A 17,182-nucleotide genomic window follows, 5' to 3' on the forward strand; every position below is an offset into this window, starting at 1 on the left:
TAGAGGGTTATACATGTATGAGGGTCTACTCATTTGATTTCGTTCATATTTAATTTTACAAGTATCCTTTGTAGTGAAGCCAGAAGTTAACCTTGAGTGACTTGTGCAGCATTATGCTGCACATGTGTGTTGAATGGGGCTCACAGGCTGCAGCAGAGGGGATTTTTTTTTCTCCGTGTATGTGAAGCCCCCTCCCCCATCCGACCACAAACGCACCAGGCAGGAAGAGACCTGCGTGCTCACATTTTGGCTCAAAGACATGAAGGACCCCTGCGGTGCTGGAGCTCCACTCCTCTGGTGTGACTGCCATGAAATGAAAGCAGCATTAATACAAACACTACCAGCATTTAAACCCCCCAGAGGAGCGCATATTTATATTTATATATATATATATATTATCTGTCCCCACAAACCAAGAGCGACCCCCACCCCTGAAGAAACCAGGGTCAAAGTTCACAGGAAGCTGGGGGGCTGCCATTTTTCCCTGCTGCTACTGCTAACGGTTAACGTTAGATGCTAAAACGACGGGGAGGGGCGGCTGGTGTTGGATCCTGTAGCTAGCTGAGCGAAATCCTCACACAAAAACCCGTCATTTCTCCCACCGTTGTCGCTAACAACCATTGTTACTTGGATGAATTCGGCATGGAGAAGGTAGCGGAGCCGTCTTGGACTTCTTCGTACACCTACCAGGTGAGCAAGCACAGTGCGGAGATGCTACACAACCTCAACATTCAGAGGAAAGATGGAGGCAGGTTCTGCGATGTGGTCTTACGCGTCGGCGAGGAGAGCTTCCCTGCCCACAAAGCGGTGTTAGCCGCCTGTAGCGAGTATTTCGAGTCGGTCTTCAGCCGCCAGACGGAGGGCGACGGCGACGCCAAGGAGCTGGAGATGCACACCATCAGCCCGAAAGTTTTTAAAGACGTTTTGGACTTCGCCTACACCTCCAGGATTGTGGTGCGACTGGAGTGCTTCCCGGAGTTGATGACAGCTGCCAAGTTTCTCCTGATGCGGTCCGTCATCGAGATATGCCAGGAGGTGATCAAACAGTCCAACGTGCAGATCCTAGTCCCGACCTCACGGGGAGGAGACGCCAGCCTTTTCCAGGCCACCGGGGCCACGGAGCTGGGCTTCCCGGTGGCACAGGATCTGGTGAACGGAACGGGAATGCTGGTGAACGGTCAAAGCTTTGCTAACAATGCACAAATGCATGTGGACGGTGGCGGAGACGCCGCCGTCGTGTTGCTGGAGGACGGCGGCGAGACGTCGGTGCCGATGCTGGAGCCCGTCGAGGGACTGCCCGTGTCCCCATCCACGGAAATACCGGGGAACGCGTTTCAGCACGACGCTGGCTCCCCCGGGTCGAAGAGGAGCAGGGGGAGACCAAAGAAGGCTGGCGCGGCGGTGGAGGCTGTGCACTTTAATCACAGCACCCAGAAAGACAATGGGCTGTTTCCTTGCGGGACTTGCGGGAAAGCTTTCACAGAGGCATCCCGCCTGAAGAACCACGAAGCGCAGCACGGAGCCAACACCGGCGGTGTAAACAGCGTCGGTGACAGCCTGTCAGCGGCGGGCGGCATTTCTTTAATGTCCCAGCCAGGGTCGGTGGAAAACGGCGTGCAGTTACACGGAGGGCTGACGCTGGACAACGGCCGCAAACGGGAGAGGACCAGACGGCACGTCGGCTGTGACATTTGCGGTAAAGTTTTCCGCGACGTTTATCACCTGAACCGACACAAGCTCTCCCACTCCGGAGAGAAGCCGTACGCGTGCCATGTGTGCGGACTCCGGTTCAAACGCAAGGACAGGATGTCATACCATGTGCGGTCCCATGACGGGTCAGTGGGCAAACCGTATGTGTGCCAAAGCTGTGGAAAAGGTTTTTCACGGTGAGTTTACCTTGATTTTCTACACTGACTGCATGTCCCGTGTTTTGGAGGTGTAGGAAAAACAACGCTGCCACTGTGCCTCAATGCCCCGGATTCCCAAATAATCCAGGACACCCTGCACAGTTTGCAGTGTTGTTTATCATTCTGATCATAGGTGCCAGTCTGCATACGAGATATCTAAAAGGTATACGAGATATACGAGATAGTATCTAAAAGGAGAGCAACTGGAGCTGTTAAGTGAGCACTCACAGCCACGAAACGGTGAAACCACAAAGCAGAAACTGATGGAGGCAGATCATGTCAGCCCTGCTTCATCTGTATTGTCTGTGATTTTCAGAAGGCCACTCTCTGCAAACCCTAGCACGCTCTTAACTGTTGTCCTACACAAACTTTTCAGCTTCTGTTGTTTGAAAACTGCACAACTCTTCCAGATTAACTTGTCATCTGTGTATTTGTGTAATTTTGGCTTCAACCACTCATACCAGGCAGTTTCCCAGGCTCAGTGTTCCCAGGCCCTGCTGCAGACTCACTGTCACCCCCTACTGCTTTGGAGGCTGAAATGCATGCAGATGATAAAAGAAAGGAAGTCACTAATAGTTGCATGCTAACTCCAGTCCCTTGTAGTTGGTTTACTACAATGAAGACAACCCTTACCACGGAGAGTGTTTTTGGATTCATTATATTAGCGCTTGGCAGCTGAAAGGTTACAGTGCATGCCACATAACCACATCCACAGTTTTCATGTCTGCCTCTCCACTACGGGTTGTCTGTCCAATACAAGGCCAAAAAATATATTTAGTAAGATTTGCTTTTATTTTTGGAACTCTTCCAACATATTTAACGACTGTTATTAATACTTCTTTATTATGTCATGTAGTTGACTTGTGTTTGGCTGCAACAGTGTTGTCCCTTTCCACAGTGAAGAAGGACATCTGAACCAGAAAAATATATCAAATTAATTTGTCACTTCATTTATTCTATGGTACCTCGACCAGGAATAGATTTTGCAGTTACTAACCCCAAAGTAAAGCGCTTACTTGTGCTGCATTACTTTTACATTTTATTGTTTTCTATTTTTTTCTCGATGTGACCGTCACGTGGCAAAGTACATCAGTCAGCCTCTGATATTTTACAAGATGAATGTAGTGACTCCACACAAATGTAATACTTGTAAACATGAAGACGATGTGGATGTGAATCCGTGGTCACAAAGTCACAAGTGAATAACTGAGCATGTGGTGTATATTAGGGGTGATCATTTCACATGTTGGTTTGCACGCAAAGTCCAACACCCATTCGAGTGCTTATGCTTACTTTAAGTTGCTACTCTTCAGTAAGTAATTCAGTTGTGACTTTAGCATCTTCAGATCTGTGACAATGTATTATAAGTTAGTCATAGATGGACTTTTTGTTATTAATGTTGTTAAAGTTAATTTCCTTTTTTCTTTCAGACCAGACCACCTGAATGGACATATCAAACAGGTTCACACAACAGAGAGACCCCACAAGTGCCAGGTAATGTTTCGGATCTATATATCAGAGTTCATATATTATTAAAAAAACAAAACAAAGCTAATGGAGGTTTTATACTATAATATATGAGAAAGGTGTCAACATGTTAATTTCTGTATTTCAGATTTGTAATGCCTCCTTTGCTACAAGAGATCGCCTCCGGTCACACCTTGCATGCCATGAGGACAAAATCCCCTGCAAAGTTTGTGGCAAGTTTCTGCGAGCTGCCTACATGACGGACCACCTCAAGAAACACAGTGAAGGAACGCATAACTACTGTGGCATTTGCAACAAAGGTAATTGTTTTAAGTACCTCGGCGTGCATCACACTGTTACAAGCTCCCCTGAAACGCCTCTGTCCCACGTCCAGACACACATTCAGTCGGGACTGAAGTCATGGACACTCGGAGCATAAAAACTTTGCTGTTGTCTGGTTTTGGTATTTGATTGGCTCTGCTGTGTTTAGAAAGGTAACAACGGTCTGGACTTATGTTCACGCCATTGCAATTGATATACTTTTCTTTTGGAATTACGTCATTTGTACTGTAAAGGTATATCCCAGCGCTGTCATGAAGGTCATCGGTGTGACGTGAATGCATACTATATGCAAACTATAATAACGAAGCTCCATTATCTGAGCTGACTCGTGTGCAAATGTTGAACCACGATCTGGCAATGCCATGAGTGCAAGTGACATAGCAGATAAAACACGTCCGTGCATGTCATTAACTCTATTGTTTACCTCACAAGAATTGATAAAGTGGAAATTATTAGCACTGTCAAGGGATTTTCTGATGACATCCCACTGCTTCCAGACAAAAGTGAAGCCTCTGCGTGTTCTGTCTCACTGTGTCTTTCTTTTTTGTTAATTTGTCGGTATGAACGAGATATCTACCTACCGAGGCTATTATTTCTCAGTTTCTGAAATTGGTGGTATAATTTCTTCCATCAACACTGAAATGGGTTGTAAAAAAGTTGCAATGTATTTGACGTTAATGTTTATTTTCTGCCCAGACAAAGGAGGGAGTATAACAAAAGGAAGCACCCCAACACCCCCCTTGCTTCCTGATTTGATGGTGCTTCCCACAATTAAGTGAACATTATCCACTGCGTTATTGACGTTTCAAATGCATTTTCCACTCTGAGACAACTCGACCGCATATCAAATCAAGCGCTTCCTAAGCTGACAGCCAGAAACAGGTGATCAAGATGTTTTGGCTTCACTTTTGGGGAGCTGTCATGCCGCTGCTCCACCCTGCAGCGGTGGCCTGTGCAAAGATTTCCTGGATGCTGCTTCTGCAGTTGAGAGTTGAAAGTGGAAGAGTAATTTATGCCAGAGAGCAGATGGGCAACAAGAAAATCAAAAAAAAAAAAAAAGTCAGATTCAGGGCAAGTGGTGTTAAGCAGGAACTAAAAATGCAAAGAATGCCTGACAGCAAGCAAGACGACTAACTTGTTTGGTAACAATACCTCAGCGCCAACGCAGACATCCACAAAAAAAGCCACAATGTACAGCAGGTCACCTTCTAATTTTGGGTTAAAAGTTTTGGTACAACTCTGTTGATATTTTGCTTCTAGGAGATGTGTTGTGAATAAGGAGCAGTCTGATTCTGATGTAAAGATTTGTACATTAGCAGGAGTGTTGCACAACATGGAGGTGAAAGCAATGTTATGACTATTTAAATGTGACAGTGCAATAAAATATAACTCTAAAATCAATGAATAATGGTGATTAAAAATAGTGATCTTGGTATTAATAAATATAAATAATTGTGATCATCATTTTGGTCATAATCATGCACCCCTATTAAATGCACATACTAAATATGACAAATATGTCTGAAATGTGCTTTTATCTTGTGCATAAGTCCTTGGTGATTCACACTGAGAATGTTTTTCAGGCTTTCCCAGGCGTCTATTTTTTTTATGCTTATGGAGCATACACACTAGAGTCCGTCCCTGGCCGTACCTTTTTTCTTCACTGATACATCCTTCATTTATACTGGGGTCCAATGAAAGTGTTCTGATTTACACAAGTGCGCTTTGTGCACAAGACAATAAGAGCAATGTTACATTTACAAGTACGAGTATAAACAAGATAAGAAATGGGAAATGTAAAAACTGCAGCCGAAATGATGGATAAAGTGGATTAAAGGGCAAAAGATAAAAGAACCGACAATAAATAAATAAATACAATCCAAGACAGTGGAGAGAAGCTGAGTTAAAACAAAATACATCTGCTGAGGTGTTTTTTCATGGAAACCTTATAAGCTACCAGAAATATAGCCTGCTTGTGTACCTGCAGATGAATTAGTTTACAACCAAAGAGTGAAACAAGGTTAAATGTACTGTGATTATTTCTTACAGAACATCTCTTTATAATGTGAGTCACACGTTTGCTCAAGACAGGAAGATCAATTTTTGCCTCTTGCCTGCAATATAGTGACGCTCTTCACTGTTGAGAGATGAGTGATGGACATTAATTTAACTCCCCCTCCATTAATCATCAATGTCCCAGAGTTATTTTTGGTCAGACCAACGAGGACATCTGTCGGATTGCTGACATCAAATAGCCCGTCATGGTCTAACAGGATGCCCCTCCTCATCGCCAAGGCCTCGAGTGTGTCAAACAACTGCCTTGTTCTTTGTTCTTCTGGTCCCAGGTTTCTCCACTGCGTCCTACCTTAAGGTGCATATAAAGACACACCATGGCTCTCCATTGTCCCCCTCTGCCACAATGCACACCTTCCCTGAGCCAAGGGGGGAACTGCAGATGCACAACGGCAACCCTTACCACATGGGACGCCGGTGCTCAGTGGAAGGCAAGCAGCCGCCCGCCCCATCCCAAACTTTCATGTTTCTGGCTTTCATTTGCTCTGCTGCTTTTTGGAGAAACATGCTGCTGCATCTTTGTGTATGTTTAAAACACGAGCATACGTCAACCTCTGCTGCCAAGCTTTTGCTGAAACATTTACTTGTGTGCAGTTTCATGTGCTGGTTTGTGTTTCTGCTAGCTAACTGTGGGGGTCTTTTATCCAGATGAAGCAGTGTACACAGAACCTCTCAGTGGTAATTAGGTAGACAGCTGGAAGCAATGCACACCTCTCTGAGGAGATTTTCTCTACTATTACCTCACTTTTTGGGAATTGGGTATTTAATGTAGACAGTTCCTAGGGTCACATACAGCAACTGAACGGGTGGAGGTTGTCTAGACTTCATCGTTGATGACTTTTGAGTGCTAAGTCACTTCTGCTTTTTCTTTGTATGTGTGTGTCTGTCCAGCATGGCCATGGCATCGTATGGTTAATGGTGTCTGTTTCTGCTTGGCTGGTCCGTCAGCAGTTGTTCAACAATGCACAGTTGTTGCATGATCGTCTTAATGTATACTCCATTTGCTCTGGATTCATTGAAACTTGTAAAGTTGTGCCATTTTTTGGGGCAGCAGCAGCAGTAGTATAGAGACAGTGCACAGTGACCTGTGAGCCACGGCCACGATCACGATTGGCAAAAAAAAACATGGAAGACAGTCTTTGTGTGTTGATTGTACTTGTACCTGAATGAGACAACACATGAGCTGAGAGCATTGATAAATATGGTATTCGGCCAATTACCAAACTAAGGTTATGTGCCACCTAGTAAATCATTAAAACTGATCATGCTCTGTCACTTATTTAACAATAAATTGCATTATGGTAGACATGCAGCAGGTGCTGTTAACATATAGTCTTCAATAGATGTTAGTTTTATCATTTCTTTTAGCTTTTTGAGGTATTTAAAGAAACAAGCCTCTTTTTAACTAGTGATACTGTCACACTCAGTTCCACAAATACAAATTAATTAGCGCAGTACTGACCTTTTTATAATTTCTTGGCAAGTGGAGACTTAATAGGTATTAGAAGTTAGTGGTTTAGCAGTTTCCTTCAAGCCACTTCAGGATCCAGGATGTTATAATATTAAATCAGTTTTGGTTTCCAGAGTGTTTGCCAGCAAGTTTGTGACAAAAAACTTGTCAAACTACGACACACATATTCACAGATAACAGAAAAATATAATCAAATGATTAGTCATGTTTTTCACGCGTGTCCTTTGGGCAGCATTATTATAATTTTTATTTGCTTGCTCAGGTCATGCTGTTATGTAGGTTTGCCTATTTTCAAGATTGATTGGCTTAAGAGAGGCGTTCCTGTAGCTACGAGAGGATAATTAGATAATTGGTTGTGGTGTCATTCTGCGGTGATTTCCCCAGATTCTCGTCCTGTTTGAGTGTCACTAAATGAGCAGACGTCTTGCTACAGTAGCATTAATGTGTTTTCCGTCAGCACTGTGGACAACAGTTTGGATTTGACTGACTGTCACATATCGAATAAGCAGTTACCAAGCATGGCTCTGAACCACCAGCTTCAATAAAGCTAATTACTGAAACAGAGAGAGGCTAAATATTTGAACGCTACACATGAAGTGAGCTGGGAACTCACAGGATTTGGCACTCACTTGGTTTTAATGATTTAATTCTGAGTGACAAAGCTCTTCAGACACATGAGCACAAAAAAAGCTGAAAATAAGATTCATCTTTGGAAATAGCCATGGCCAGACGTGTGTACTGTCACTGTATATACTGCAGTTTCTAAACACTATATGTTGTTATACACAGTATGGGCTTTCCTCACAGGGATATAATGACATGTTACAGCAGGACAACCAGGTGTAACTATTAACATTAATGATGACTCTCTGCCAGCATGCGCACTAGCAGGGTCCTCACAGTGCTACACTTACATACAGTGTCATTTTTAATGTTTTTAATTACGCCTGTGTTTACCAAGTCAAACCGTCAACTGTGACAAAGGTCTGTACTCAAATGACACATAATTTATGTCATTTTGTCAGATTAATGTAGCTTGTTAGTCACATAGATGATTCACATCCATGTTTTTTTTCACAAATATCAAGTTTTAGTCAATTATTTCAATAATTATTTACATCACAAATCACAGTTCAGTGATTTGGTATTTGCAGGAAGGGAAAAGAGGAAAAAGATCATTTACTGATCACTGATAGCTTTAGTAATGAGATTCACCAACACAGATCTATTCAAACAAGGCAACATACCTAGCCCTGCATTGTGTACAGACAGCATTTCAAACACAAGTGATGAAATGAAGGTAATTTTGTCCATATGGTTTCCGCCGGCCTGTCATGTCTGCCCCCTCTCCCCCTTCCTTTCTCCCTGGCCGGGTGATGTGTAGACCTGTGTGCCAGTCGCCAGCTGCTTCTCACCTCGTCTGAGGCAGAGGGTCGCTTTCATGGGCTCTCTGGACACCCCGTTCTTCCCCAGCCTGGCCCTCCAGCCATGGGCCTGCAGCCTGAGCTGCTCATGGGGAAGGCAGGTGGGGCTCCATATTTCTGGGAGTGTCGCTCTGGCGGGTTGCCTGGCTTCCCCGTCCATGGGCCTGTCGCAGGTCAGTACAGTCCAGCAGGAGGGTGGGTGGGGGCATGGTGCTAGCACTGCCCACTTGTTGGATGAGTGCAGCAATTGTCAGTGGACACTGGGCAAATGGACTGAGATAGATGATTGTATAGTTAAATACTGTAGCCACATTTTGAAGGAACTGTGTCTGTTTTTTTGTTTGTTTTTACTATATATGGTGATTGATGTGTAAAATTAATTGTCTCAGTTTGTTCTACTTGTGCTTGGTGCCTTCTCACTAAAGTTCTCAAGTAATGTTTTGCAGGTGCCAACCAGCTACTGGATTAAAGTTGTATTTGACAAAACCTGTTTTATAATCCATTTGTCCTAATTCACGCCTCCCTTTCCTCCCATTTTCCCCTCTCTCTGTCTCGCTCTCCGCCATCCTATCCATGTTCTGTTTACCACAGACGGGCAGGAAAACGCTGGGAAATGTCCTCATCTGGAGTCAGAAGAATCAGATCCTTCATTTGGGGAGTTGTCCAACGGTGACGAGCTGAAATCTCCACACAAACCTGACGGGCCGGAGCTCGAGATGCCCTCTTTAGCCTGTAACGGAGCCTCTGCGGGGACCTTGGGGTCTCCAGAGGGCTCTAAAGCCAAGACGGACCCTGAGAAGAAGTTTACCTGCGGCATCTGCGGTCAGGCCTTCCGCACCAAGTCCTACCTCAACAAACACCAGCACAGAGTTCACAAAGCCCAGAAGGCCCAGGCGGTTTCAGGGTCAGGCTTAAATGAGCTGACCCCCTCCCTGACCTCCCCCTTCTCCCCTCAACAAAACATGTCTCTGCTCGAGTCATTTGGCTTTCAGATAGTCCAGTCAGCGTTTGCCTCTTCACTGGTGGATGCTGAGGCAGGTCAAAGTGGAATCGACTTTGGAGGGAAGTGACACATTTGCTAAGGTTTTTCGCAAAGCCTCTCATTCTTAGGACAAAGCCGGGTTGCCCAGAGAAGATGCTCTGTATTTGGGAATAACTTTGCCTCAAGACAACTTTTTTCTGTTTGTTACATTGCTTAATGTGTATCTGACATTTTTGTCACGGACTGCCATACGATTCCTACTTTTTCTACTTTTTTCAGAGTATGAAAAGTGCAAGTACGGTGTATTTTTCTTTTTAAAGAAATGACATGAAGGCTTTATTTCCTTTATCTGATGTGGATCTGTTGAAGTTATGTACGGTATGCTTTGTTTGTTTTTGGCTTACGTGTGTGTGTGTGTGTGTGTGTGTGTGTGTGTGTGTGTGTGCATTGAGCTTTCTTAGCTGCACAAATGTTTCTTGACAAGAGATGAGTTATTTACTGCAATCTTAAAACAAGTAATTACTTATTGTCCGTTAGTGAATTCTGTATTTATGTTCTCTGTGTCATTTAAGAAGGATTTTGTTTTTCTTAAGGACAGTGATTCAGTCATTTAGAAGGTTTTCTTTGAATGTTAATTAATCCAAGAAGCATTCCTAACAGGCCCGCGGCATATTTCATGACACGTTTATTTTGAATAATTTTCTTCGGCTTCATAGCGAGAGTGTCATTGCTTGAGTGACACTTATATCTGTCGAGGACTTTAATGAATTAATATTGACAGGATTACAATTAAGGAGCACTTTTAAAACATGCACCGATTAAAACCTTTTAACAACTTCCACACAAAACTCATCTGGCACCATAAAAGCTGGCAAAAAATAATTTCAGCTAGAAAACAAAAGTAGATAATTAAGCTACCTCACAAAAGAAAATTACAGCAGAGGGCTTTGTGTATCACCGCCAATAGCAAATTCACAAATGGAAAAACAATGAAAAAGAAGAAATGCTATTAGAGAGTGTCAGTAGAAAAAAACCTTTTATTAAAGCTCCAATAGCACTACAGCTGTCAGATTTTTAACAATGCTTGTAGTCCTACTGGTGGAACTATCTGTTTTTTCATTATTTAAGCAAATATATGTATAATGAATTACAACATTTCGGAGTTTAGGAGAGGAAAGCCATTATTATTATGATCTTGACTGTGTACAGGAATATCCTTTTGGAAATGATTTTCTTTTTTAAACCTGTAACTATTGCCTTGAAACATGCCTTGAGCTTGTTAGGAATGAGCTTTGTATCTCCCCAACAATGACAAGGTTTCCAAGCCTTTTTTGTTAGGTATTAAATCAGTTGTGTACATTAAACAGGGACTAAGGTCAGGTATATTTTCAGTATATATTTTGAGAAATGTAGAATATATTTTATTAACTTATTCATGCCCTTGGTTTTGTGTACAGTTTTTTTTTTTTTAAATTGTCAAACAAAATTCTTGTGATTTGCAAATTTTTGACCATTTTTCACTCTAAATTATGGTGAATGGAGATGTGTGGTTATGTGTGTGCTGTGCAACAGCTAGGAGGCGAGAAGGAATTGCACCCTGATCCAACAGCCTCTGGACTGACTTGTAACTTTTACAGAGTCAAATAATTAAGCTCACTTTAACTTTCCCATGTTTTTTTATCGCCTGCACTTCTTGTACCGCTCACTCATTTCCTGTCAGATTTGCTTGTGCTATTAGTAGATGACACGTCTTGTGTTTGCACTAATAGTCGCTAGGTTAAAGCACAAGCTATCCATCTGGGCGTCTTTATAGTGAAAATGTGTTTTAAAAAACATTGAATCCAAAACATTCCTGTGAAGAGAACAGACTTAATTGATTGGCCAAATCAATAAGCAATGGGAGCTTCACACCCTTTTTACTTTCCACTTGAAATCTCGTTCTACGTCCACCTTAATGAAAACATTTCTTAGATGCTGAATTGGTTTTACATCTTAAAAACATCTGACAAGATGTGATTGATCAGAAACAAATTGTATGTGAAGATTGTCCCCTGTAAGTAAAGCTAAATTTGGTTTGAACACAATCAAAAATGCAATCGCAGTCCCCTTTTACAATCATGACACACATTGTCTTGGTTTTGTAGTTACTTAAACGCAAACCAAGCAATCACTATCAGAAATTAGAGGAAACTGGCATCAAAGCGGTGCTGGCATTTGCAAGAAGAGTTTGACACTAAAATACAAATATAAAAGTATCCAAAATAAAGTATTTTAGCTTATTGACCTCTCGTAGAACTCGCACAGCAGTTGATTAACATCTTTCTTTGACCCATGGGTCAGGGTTGTGTCACACTCCAAATCAAACGCAGTCCAACAGTGAAGGTGTGTGTGTGTGTGTGTGTGTGTGTGTGTGATCACTGTAAAAAGAGAGTTCATGTGTGTCTGTTTCTGTGTTTGATCTGTGTTTCCTGCTTTCTGTTTAATTATTATTTGTGAGTAACTTAGTCTGTTAAATTCAGTACATTCCTATATTATTTATGGTTATGTTGTGATTGTAACAAGTGTATATACCATTCATATACACACTATAAATATATATATAAATATATATGAGCCAACCAATATGATCAGTGTTTGTCAATGGTGGTCCTGTACATATATAGATTTTTTTCCTTGTCTATCATATGGAGGGATGTTAAGTTATGGCCGTTTGATTGAAAGTGTAAACTGCATGTTCTGGCATGCGGGCTGAGCTGGGGACTGAATGTCGATCACTGGTTGGTGGCAGTAATAGTTTCGCTGTTCACCGTACTGTCACTCTGCTCTGGTAGCACTCACACTGCCAGCTGCACGACTCATGTCTTTGACCAAGTTTTTTTTGTCCTTGTTTTAATCCACTCTGCACTAGTATTTACTCCTTAAAAGGTAATAAGGGTCGTTTTGTTGTTGATTATTTGAAAACAAGTGGAAGATGCTGTAAGGAAATAATGTTCCTTTGTTTGAGTGTTTCTCTTCACTGGGATGTATGATTTGTTCTCACTCCTGTTGGTACTCAAGTGTAACATATTTTTTGGAGGATTATTTAGGCCTAAATGTTTTGCTTTCGGCTTTTGGTCTGTTGCAAAGTGCCTTCCAAATACTGATTGTGCACAGCAGTGGATTAAAAAAGGTCCTCTTTTTTAAAGGTTAAGAATTGTACAGAGTGACTTGCATTGACACTTTTGTATAAAAACACACACAGAAAATGTACAATATGTCAACTTGGTATTTTATCATCGTATTCAACAAGATCGCTCTTAAAACATGTGAGCTACATGTTTTGTTATAACGTCTTTGGACATATTTCAATATAAGCATACTTTTCTATAGATATTTGTTTTTGTACTCTGTTATTGAGTCTCGTCTCTCTTGTTGGTACAGAGATGAGCATCAAATAAATTCCAATTGAAAAAGCTTGCAATGATTCACTTGTAATTATTACTGATGGATGATGACACAATCAATCCAGTGTGGGGAGGGATCAGATGTGGATGGAGGCGGATGTCTTTAACTATATATGGAAAATGTTACTCCCATACAATAGGGGGCGCTATGCTTCCATGTTGTCCAGGACGTTTATCCAGTAAGAACAGATAACATGAATCCTTAACTGTCTAAAAGTCTAATGTTACATTTATGAATGAATTTAAGGCAATGTAGTTACTGCAATTCATATTGCTTTAAAAAAGATGGTAGTCGATCAACAAGTGAATAAACGAGACTACAGAGTTTGTCGGGGGACGTTGAATGTCATCATGCTGAAGACGAAATCTCATCTCCTCACTAGTCCTAGTGAGGAGGAGGACAACCTCTATTTGTGTTTATACTTGTGCTCTTGCAAACTATACTAACTCAAACTTTCAATTCAGTTGATCGATTATCATTTCTATCTTATTTTTTTGTCTATTCTTTTCATGAAAAGAATTTGTCATATCAAGTGCAATCCAAATATTTGAATTTTATGTGCTAAAAACAATAAGAAAGGGAACTTGTGACATTCATTCATTTAAACTGGACAAGTGGTCACATGACTCAGTCTGACCTGAGCTTGAAGTCTGAGATCACACAGTCGTCAGCATGTGAGCATATTGGCACCTTAACAACACGTTGTGTGTGCGTGATTAACATGCTGTTAACGTTTTGTCAACACCTAGAAATCAAAATTGCGTGTATTTGACCCTTTGGGCTTTCCATACAGACGCCTACACGTGTTGGATGTGGGGGGAGGTCTCTTCCTGATTATAGCTAGTTTGAGAATGGCAGAGTCCAGGAGCAGCCAGGTATGTAGTGTGCGTTATTGTTCAAATTCAAAAAGGAAACAGCCGTATTTGTCCTTCCACAGTTTTCCCACTGACGAAGATTTAAGGAGGAGATGGATTTTGTCTATAAGAAGAGCCGAGGGAGCAGGATTTACCGCGAGGAGAGGCAGCACGTTTGTGTGTGCCTTGCACTTTCAGGAGGATGAAGTCCTCTATCATCCAGAGTCTGGTCGCAAATACCTGAAACCGCAGGCCATCCCCTCCAGATTTCTTTGGAATAACTGGGTAGAAAATAAACCAGCGCCGCAGACACGGGCTGGAAACAGCGGTGGTTGTGATGTGGAGGAAATGGCGTCAGGTGCAATGGATTGGGTTGATGCTGTGGTGGTGCAGGAATATGACTACTGCTGTCCTCCTCAGGGTGAGTCTTTAGCTAGTATGTTGCTAACAAACATGATAAATACAGTTGCTACAAGCAGTCTCCAGGAGTCCGACAATTTAAATGTTAACCCTGCAGATTATGTCGCCTGAAATGATGTTAGACAAACCCGACAACGTAATGTTTTCAATACAAGGCAACATCTAGAATATGCTAACAGTTACGCTAGTAGTCAAGCTAACATTAAGGCTCAGGTTTTGTCCATGTATGCATGCAAGTAAGGTGACTGTCTTAACCTTACATTATTACACTATTTACTAAAGGAATGTGAGGGCGTTTAACTCATCAATGTAGAAACACTGATGCTGCGTTCGTTGACGTGACCTGCATCTGCGCAGCCGCCATATTGGGGAGGTCAAAATCCACACGTGAACTGTATGTGAGAAGCAGAGTTCACCACAAAATGTAACTCGCTTATTTTTTAACCAATTTACATGAAGTTTGCTTTGTTTTAAACTTGAGCAATTGAGCATGAAACTGGTTGTATGCTAGAATGAAGATCTAGGTATAGGGGGCGAATCAAATTAGCTAATGCCAAAACATTAACCTTCTGAATAGCCTTCTGTTTTATACTGTATTATATTATTGTATCAATATAGAGTATTGAACCCAATACTATACAGTAGAATGGAATGTATTTTAGAGTAGCCAGGCTATGTGTCAGAGTCTACAGTGAACTAATGAGGATTAAAGTAAAGTAATATATAACACACACTGACCATGTATGATCTGACATAACATTGAACTTCTATCTTTAAAAATGTATTTTACTTTTTAAGTGCAATTTCTTAATATAAAATAGTCAGTTTTTTTATTATTTGCTCTTACTTAGCTGCTCTTGATGAGGTGTTGGAAAAAAATAGAGGATTTGGCGGATTTGGTGTCAAGCCCGACCCTCTCTGGACCCCTACTGGATAGATGGTGTGTGTCTGACGCCGACTTCAGGCACTTCACGAGATTCTCGTCCAAACGCATCTTTTTTGTTTTCTGGAGATCCATTGAGCCCTCGGCATCTAGGATTGTGTTCTGGTCCAAAGCAAGGAGGACTGGGCTTGCCACTGTGGAGACAGGGGTCATTAAGCCGAGTCCCAGACATAAGCTGCAGCTTATTGATGAGTTTTTCATGTTTTGCCTGTGTGTCGCTGCTGGCCTCAAGGAGAGAGCTTTGGCAGAGGTATTTGGAGTGAGCATTTCTACTGTGAATCGGGTTTTAATCACATGGTCCAATTACTTGTACTTTACATTGGGATCCATTCAAATCTGGATGACCCAGGAGCAGGTGAGAGAAACAATGCCTGCCAAAGTCCAGCAGTTCAGCCCAAATCTGAGAGTCATTGTTGACTGTGCAGAGTTGAGGTGCAAGAGCCCAGAGGCAAGTACCCCCCTGTCTGAAACCTTCTATACACACAGGAGCTGCACCACCTTTAAAGCTTTAATTGGAGTCGCACCCTGTGGTGCAAATACTTTTGCATCCAAATTATTCACTGGCTCAATCTCTAACAAAGACTTGACAAGGCAGTCAGGAATCTTTGAGTTACTGGAGCCAGGAGATGAGACCTTGGCAGACAAGCGCTTCCCCATTGAGAAGCTATTGGAGGATGTTGGGGCCAAATTGATCACCCCACCTTTCAAGCATCAAAGCCAGTTCAGCAGAGTGGAAACGGAGAGGACCCAGGCCATAGCCAGACTCAGTACTCTCGCTGAACGAACACTTAATAGGATAAAGGAGTACCGAATTTGGGATTCACCAGTTCCCCTCACCTTGGCAGGCACAGTAAACCAGATGTGGTCCTGCTGTTGCATGATGGCAAATTACCAGGTTCCTGTAGATGTAGAGGGCGAGGTCAAACAGTGAGTACGCTGCGAGTCTCCTGTTCTTGCTTCTGATTCAGCCAAAATCAGCTACCTTCTGTCCAGTCAGTACTATCAGACACCTCCATGCCTGTCAACAACAACAGTTGGAGCCTCCTAAAGAAGTTAGGTAGTGTAGCCAGCAGCCTGTCGGATACGACAAGCCCCGTGTTATATTATGTCCTCATATGAAATACTTCTGTGCGCTTAAACAAACTTTTATTGTCACTTACTCGGAAAAAAAAAAATCGTTATTATAGCTCATTGATTGTAATCATTAATTATAGCTAATTTACAGTAACTGGTACCTGCCACTGTATCTTTTTTACATCAGCATATCCCCTTCCCACATTGACCTGTTATTTGTCAGGGTTACACAGGCACAAGATCTTTTCATTTCCTTTAACAACAATTAGATCAGCCTGTCCTGAAAAGTCTCCTTCCAAGTCTATTTGTTGTTTTGTTCTTAAGTTACAGTGTGTTGAGCTCTCAGGGCTGCCATACTTTACAAAGTAATGCAAAAGTAGTTATAGAATAAAATGTCACACCGCTGCTGAATGAGTACTTATAATTTTGATACTTTAAATACATTTTGCTGCAAATACCTCTGTACTACTTCTTAAGTATGTTTTTGAAAGCAATATTTTTATGTGTAGTGGAGTAATATTTTGACTACTTTTACTTAATTAGGCTTTGTTTCATGTTGGTTAAAAATTCTCAGATTATATTACTTACAGTACTAAATATCAATTTAAAAACGGACTAACTGCTTACATAAGAAGGCAGGAGATCACAGATTAAAACAAACAACTAAAGCAAAAAAAACGAATCGCAAAAATTTCATTCATTCTGCAATTTGCCGTTTTTGGTAAACAGCTATAAAACAAGACACATTTATATGCAGTTACAAAGGTTTTATTTTCCACAT

General features: G+C 41.9%; 1 protein-coding gene across 1 annotated transcript; it reads left to right on the forward strand.

Moving 5' to 3' along the window:
- The first annotated feature begins 539 nt into the window (after nucleotides 1-539).
- Nucleotides 540-10,623, forward strand: patz1 (POZ/BTB and AT hook containing zinc finger 1). Its single transcript, XM_070846874.1, has 6 exons — nucleotides 540-1,886; nucleotides 3,338-3,401; nucleotides 3,523-3,694; nucleotides 6,062-6,220; nucleotides 8,645-8,857; nucleotides 9,276-10,623. Exons 1-6 carry the CDS (start codon nucleotides 643-645, stop codon nucleotides 9,752-9,754), a joined length of 2,331 nt encoding a protein of 776 aa, XP_070702975.1. The 5' UTR covers nucleotides 540-642; the 3' UTR covers nucleotides 9,755-10,623.
- The last annotated feature ends 6,559 nt before the right edge of the window (nucleotides 10,624-17,182 follow it).

The sequence above is a fragment of the Pempheris klunzingeri genome, chromosome 2 (genome assembly GCF_042242105.1).
Source record: "Pempheris klunzingeri isolate RE-2024b chromosome 2, fPemKlu1.hap1, whole genome shotgun sequence".
NCBI classification, from domain to species: Eukaryota; Metazoa; Chordata; class Actinopteri; order Acropomatiformes; family Pempheridae; genus Pempheris; species Pempheris klunzingeri.

Excerpts from the sequence above, each read along its gene's own strand:
- patz1 (XM_070846874.1), top strand. The coding sequence starts at position 643 with ATGGAGAAGGTAGCGGAGCCGTCTTGGACTTCTTCGTACACCTACCAG. Across the intron at positions 3,695-6,061 it reads CTGTGGCATTTGCAACAAAG|GTTTCTCCACTGCGTCCTAC; the intron begins GTAATTGTTTTA and ends TTCTGGTCCCAG. Across the intron at positions 6,221-8,644 it reads ACGCCGGTGCTCAGTGGAAG|ACCTGTGTGCCAGTCGCCAG; the intron begins GCAAGCAGCCGC and ends GGTGATGTGTAG.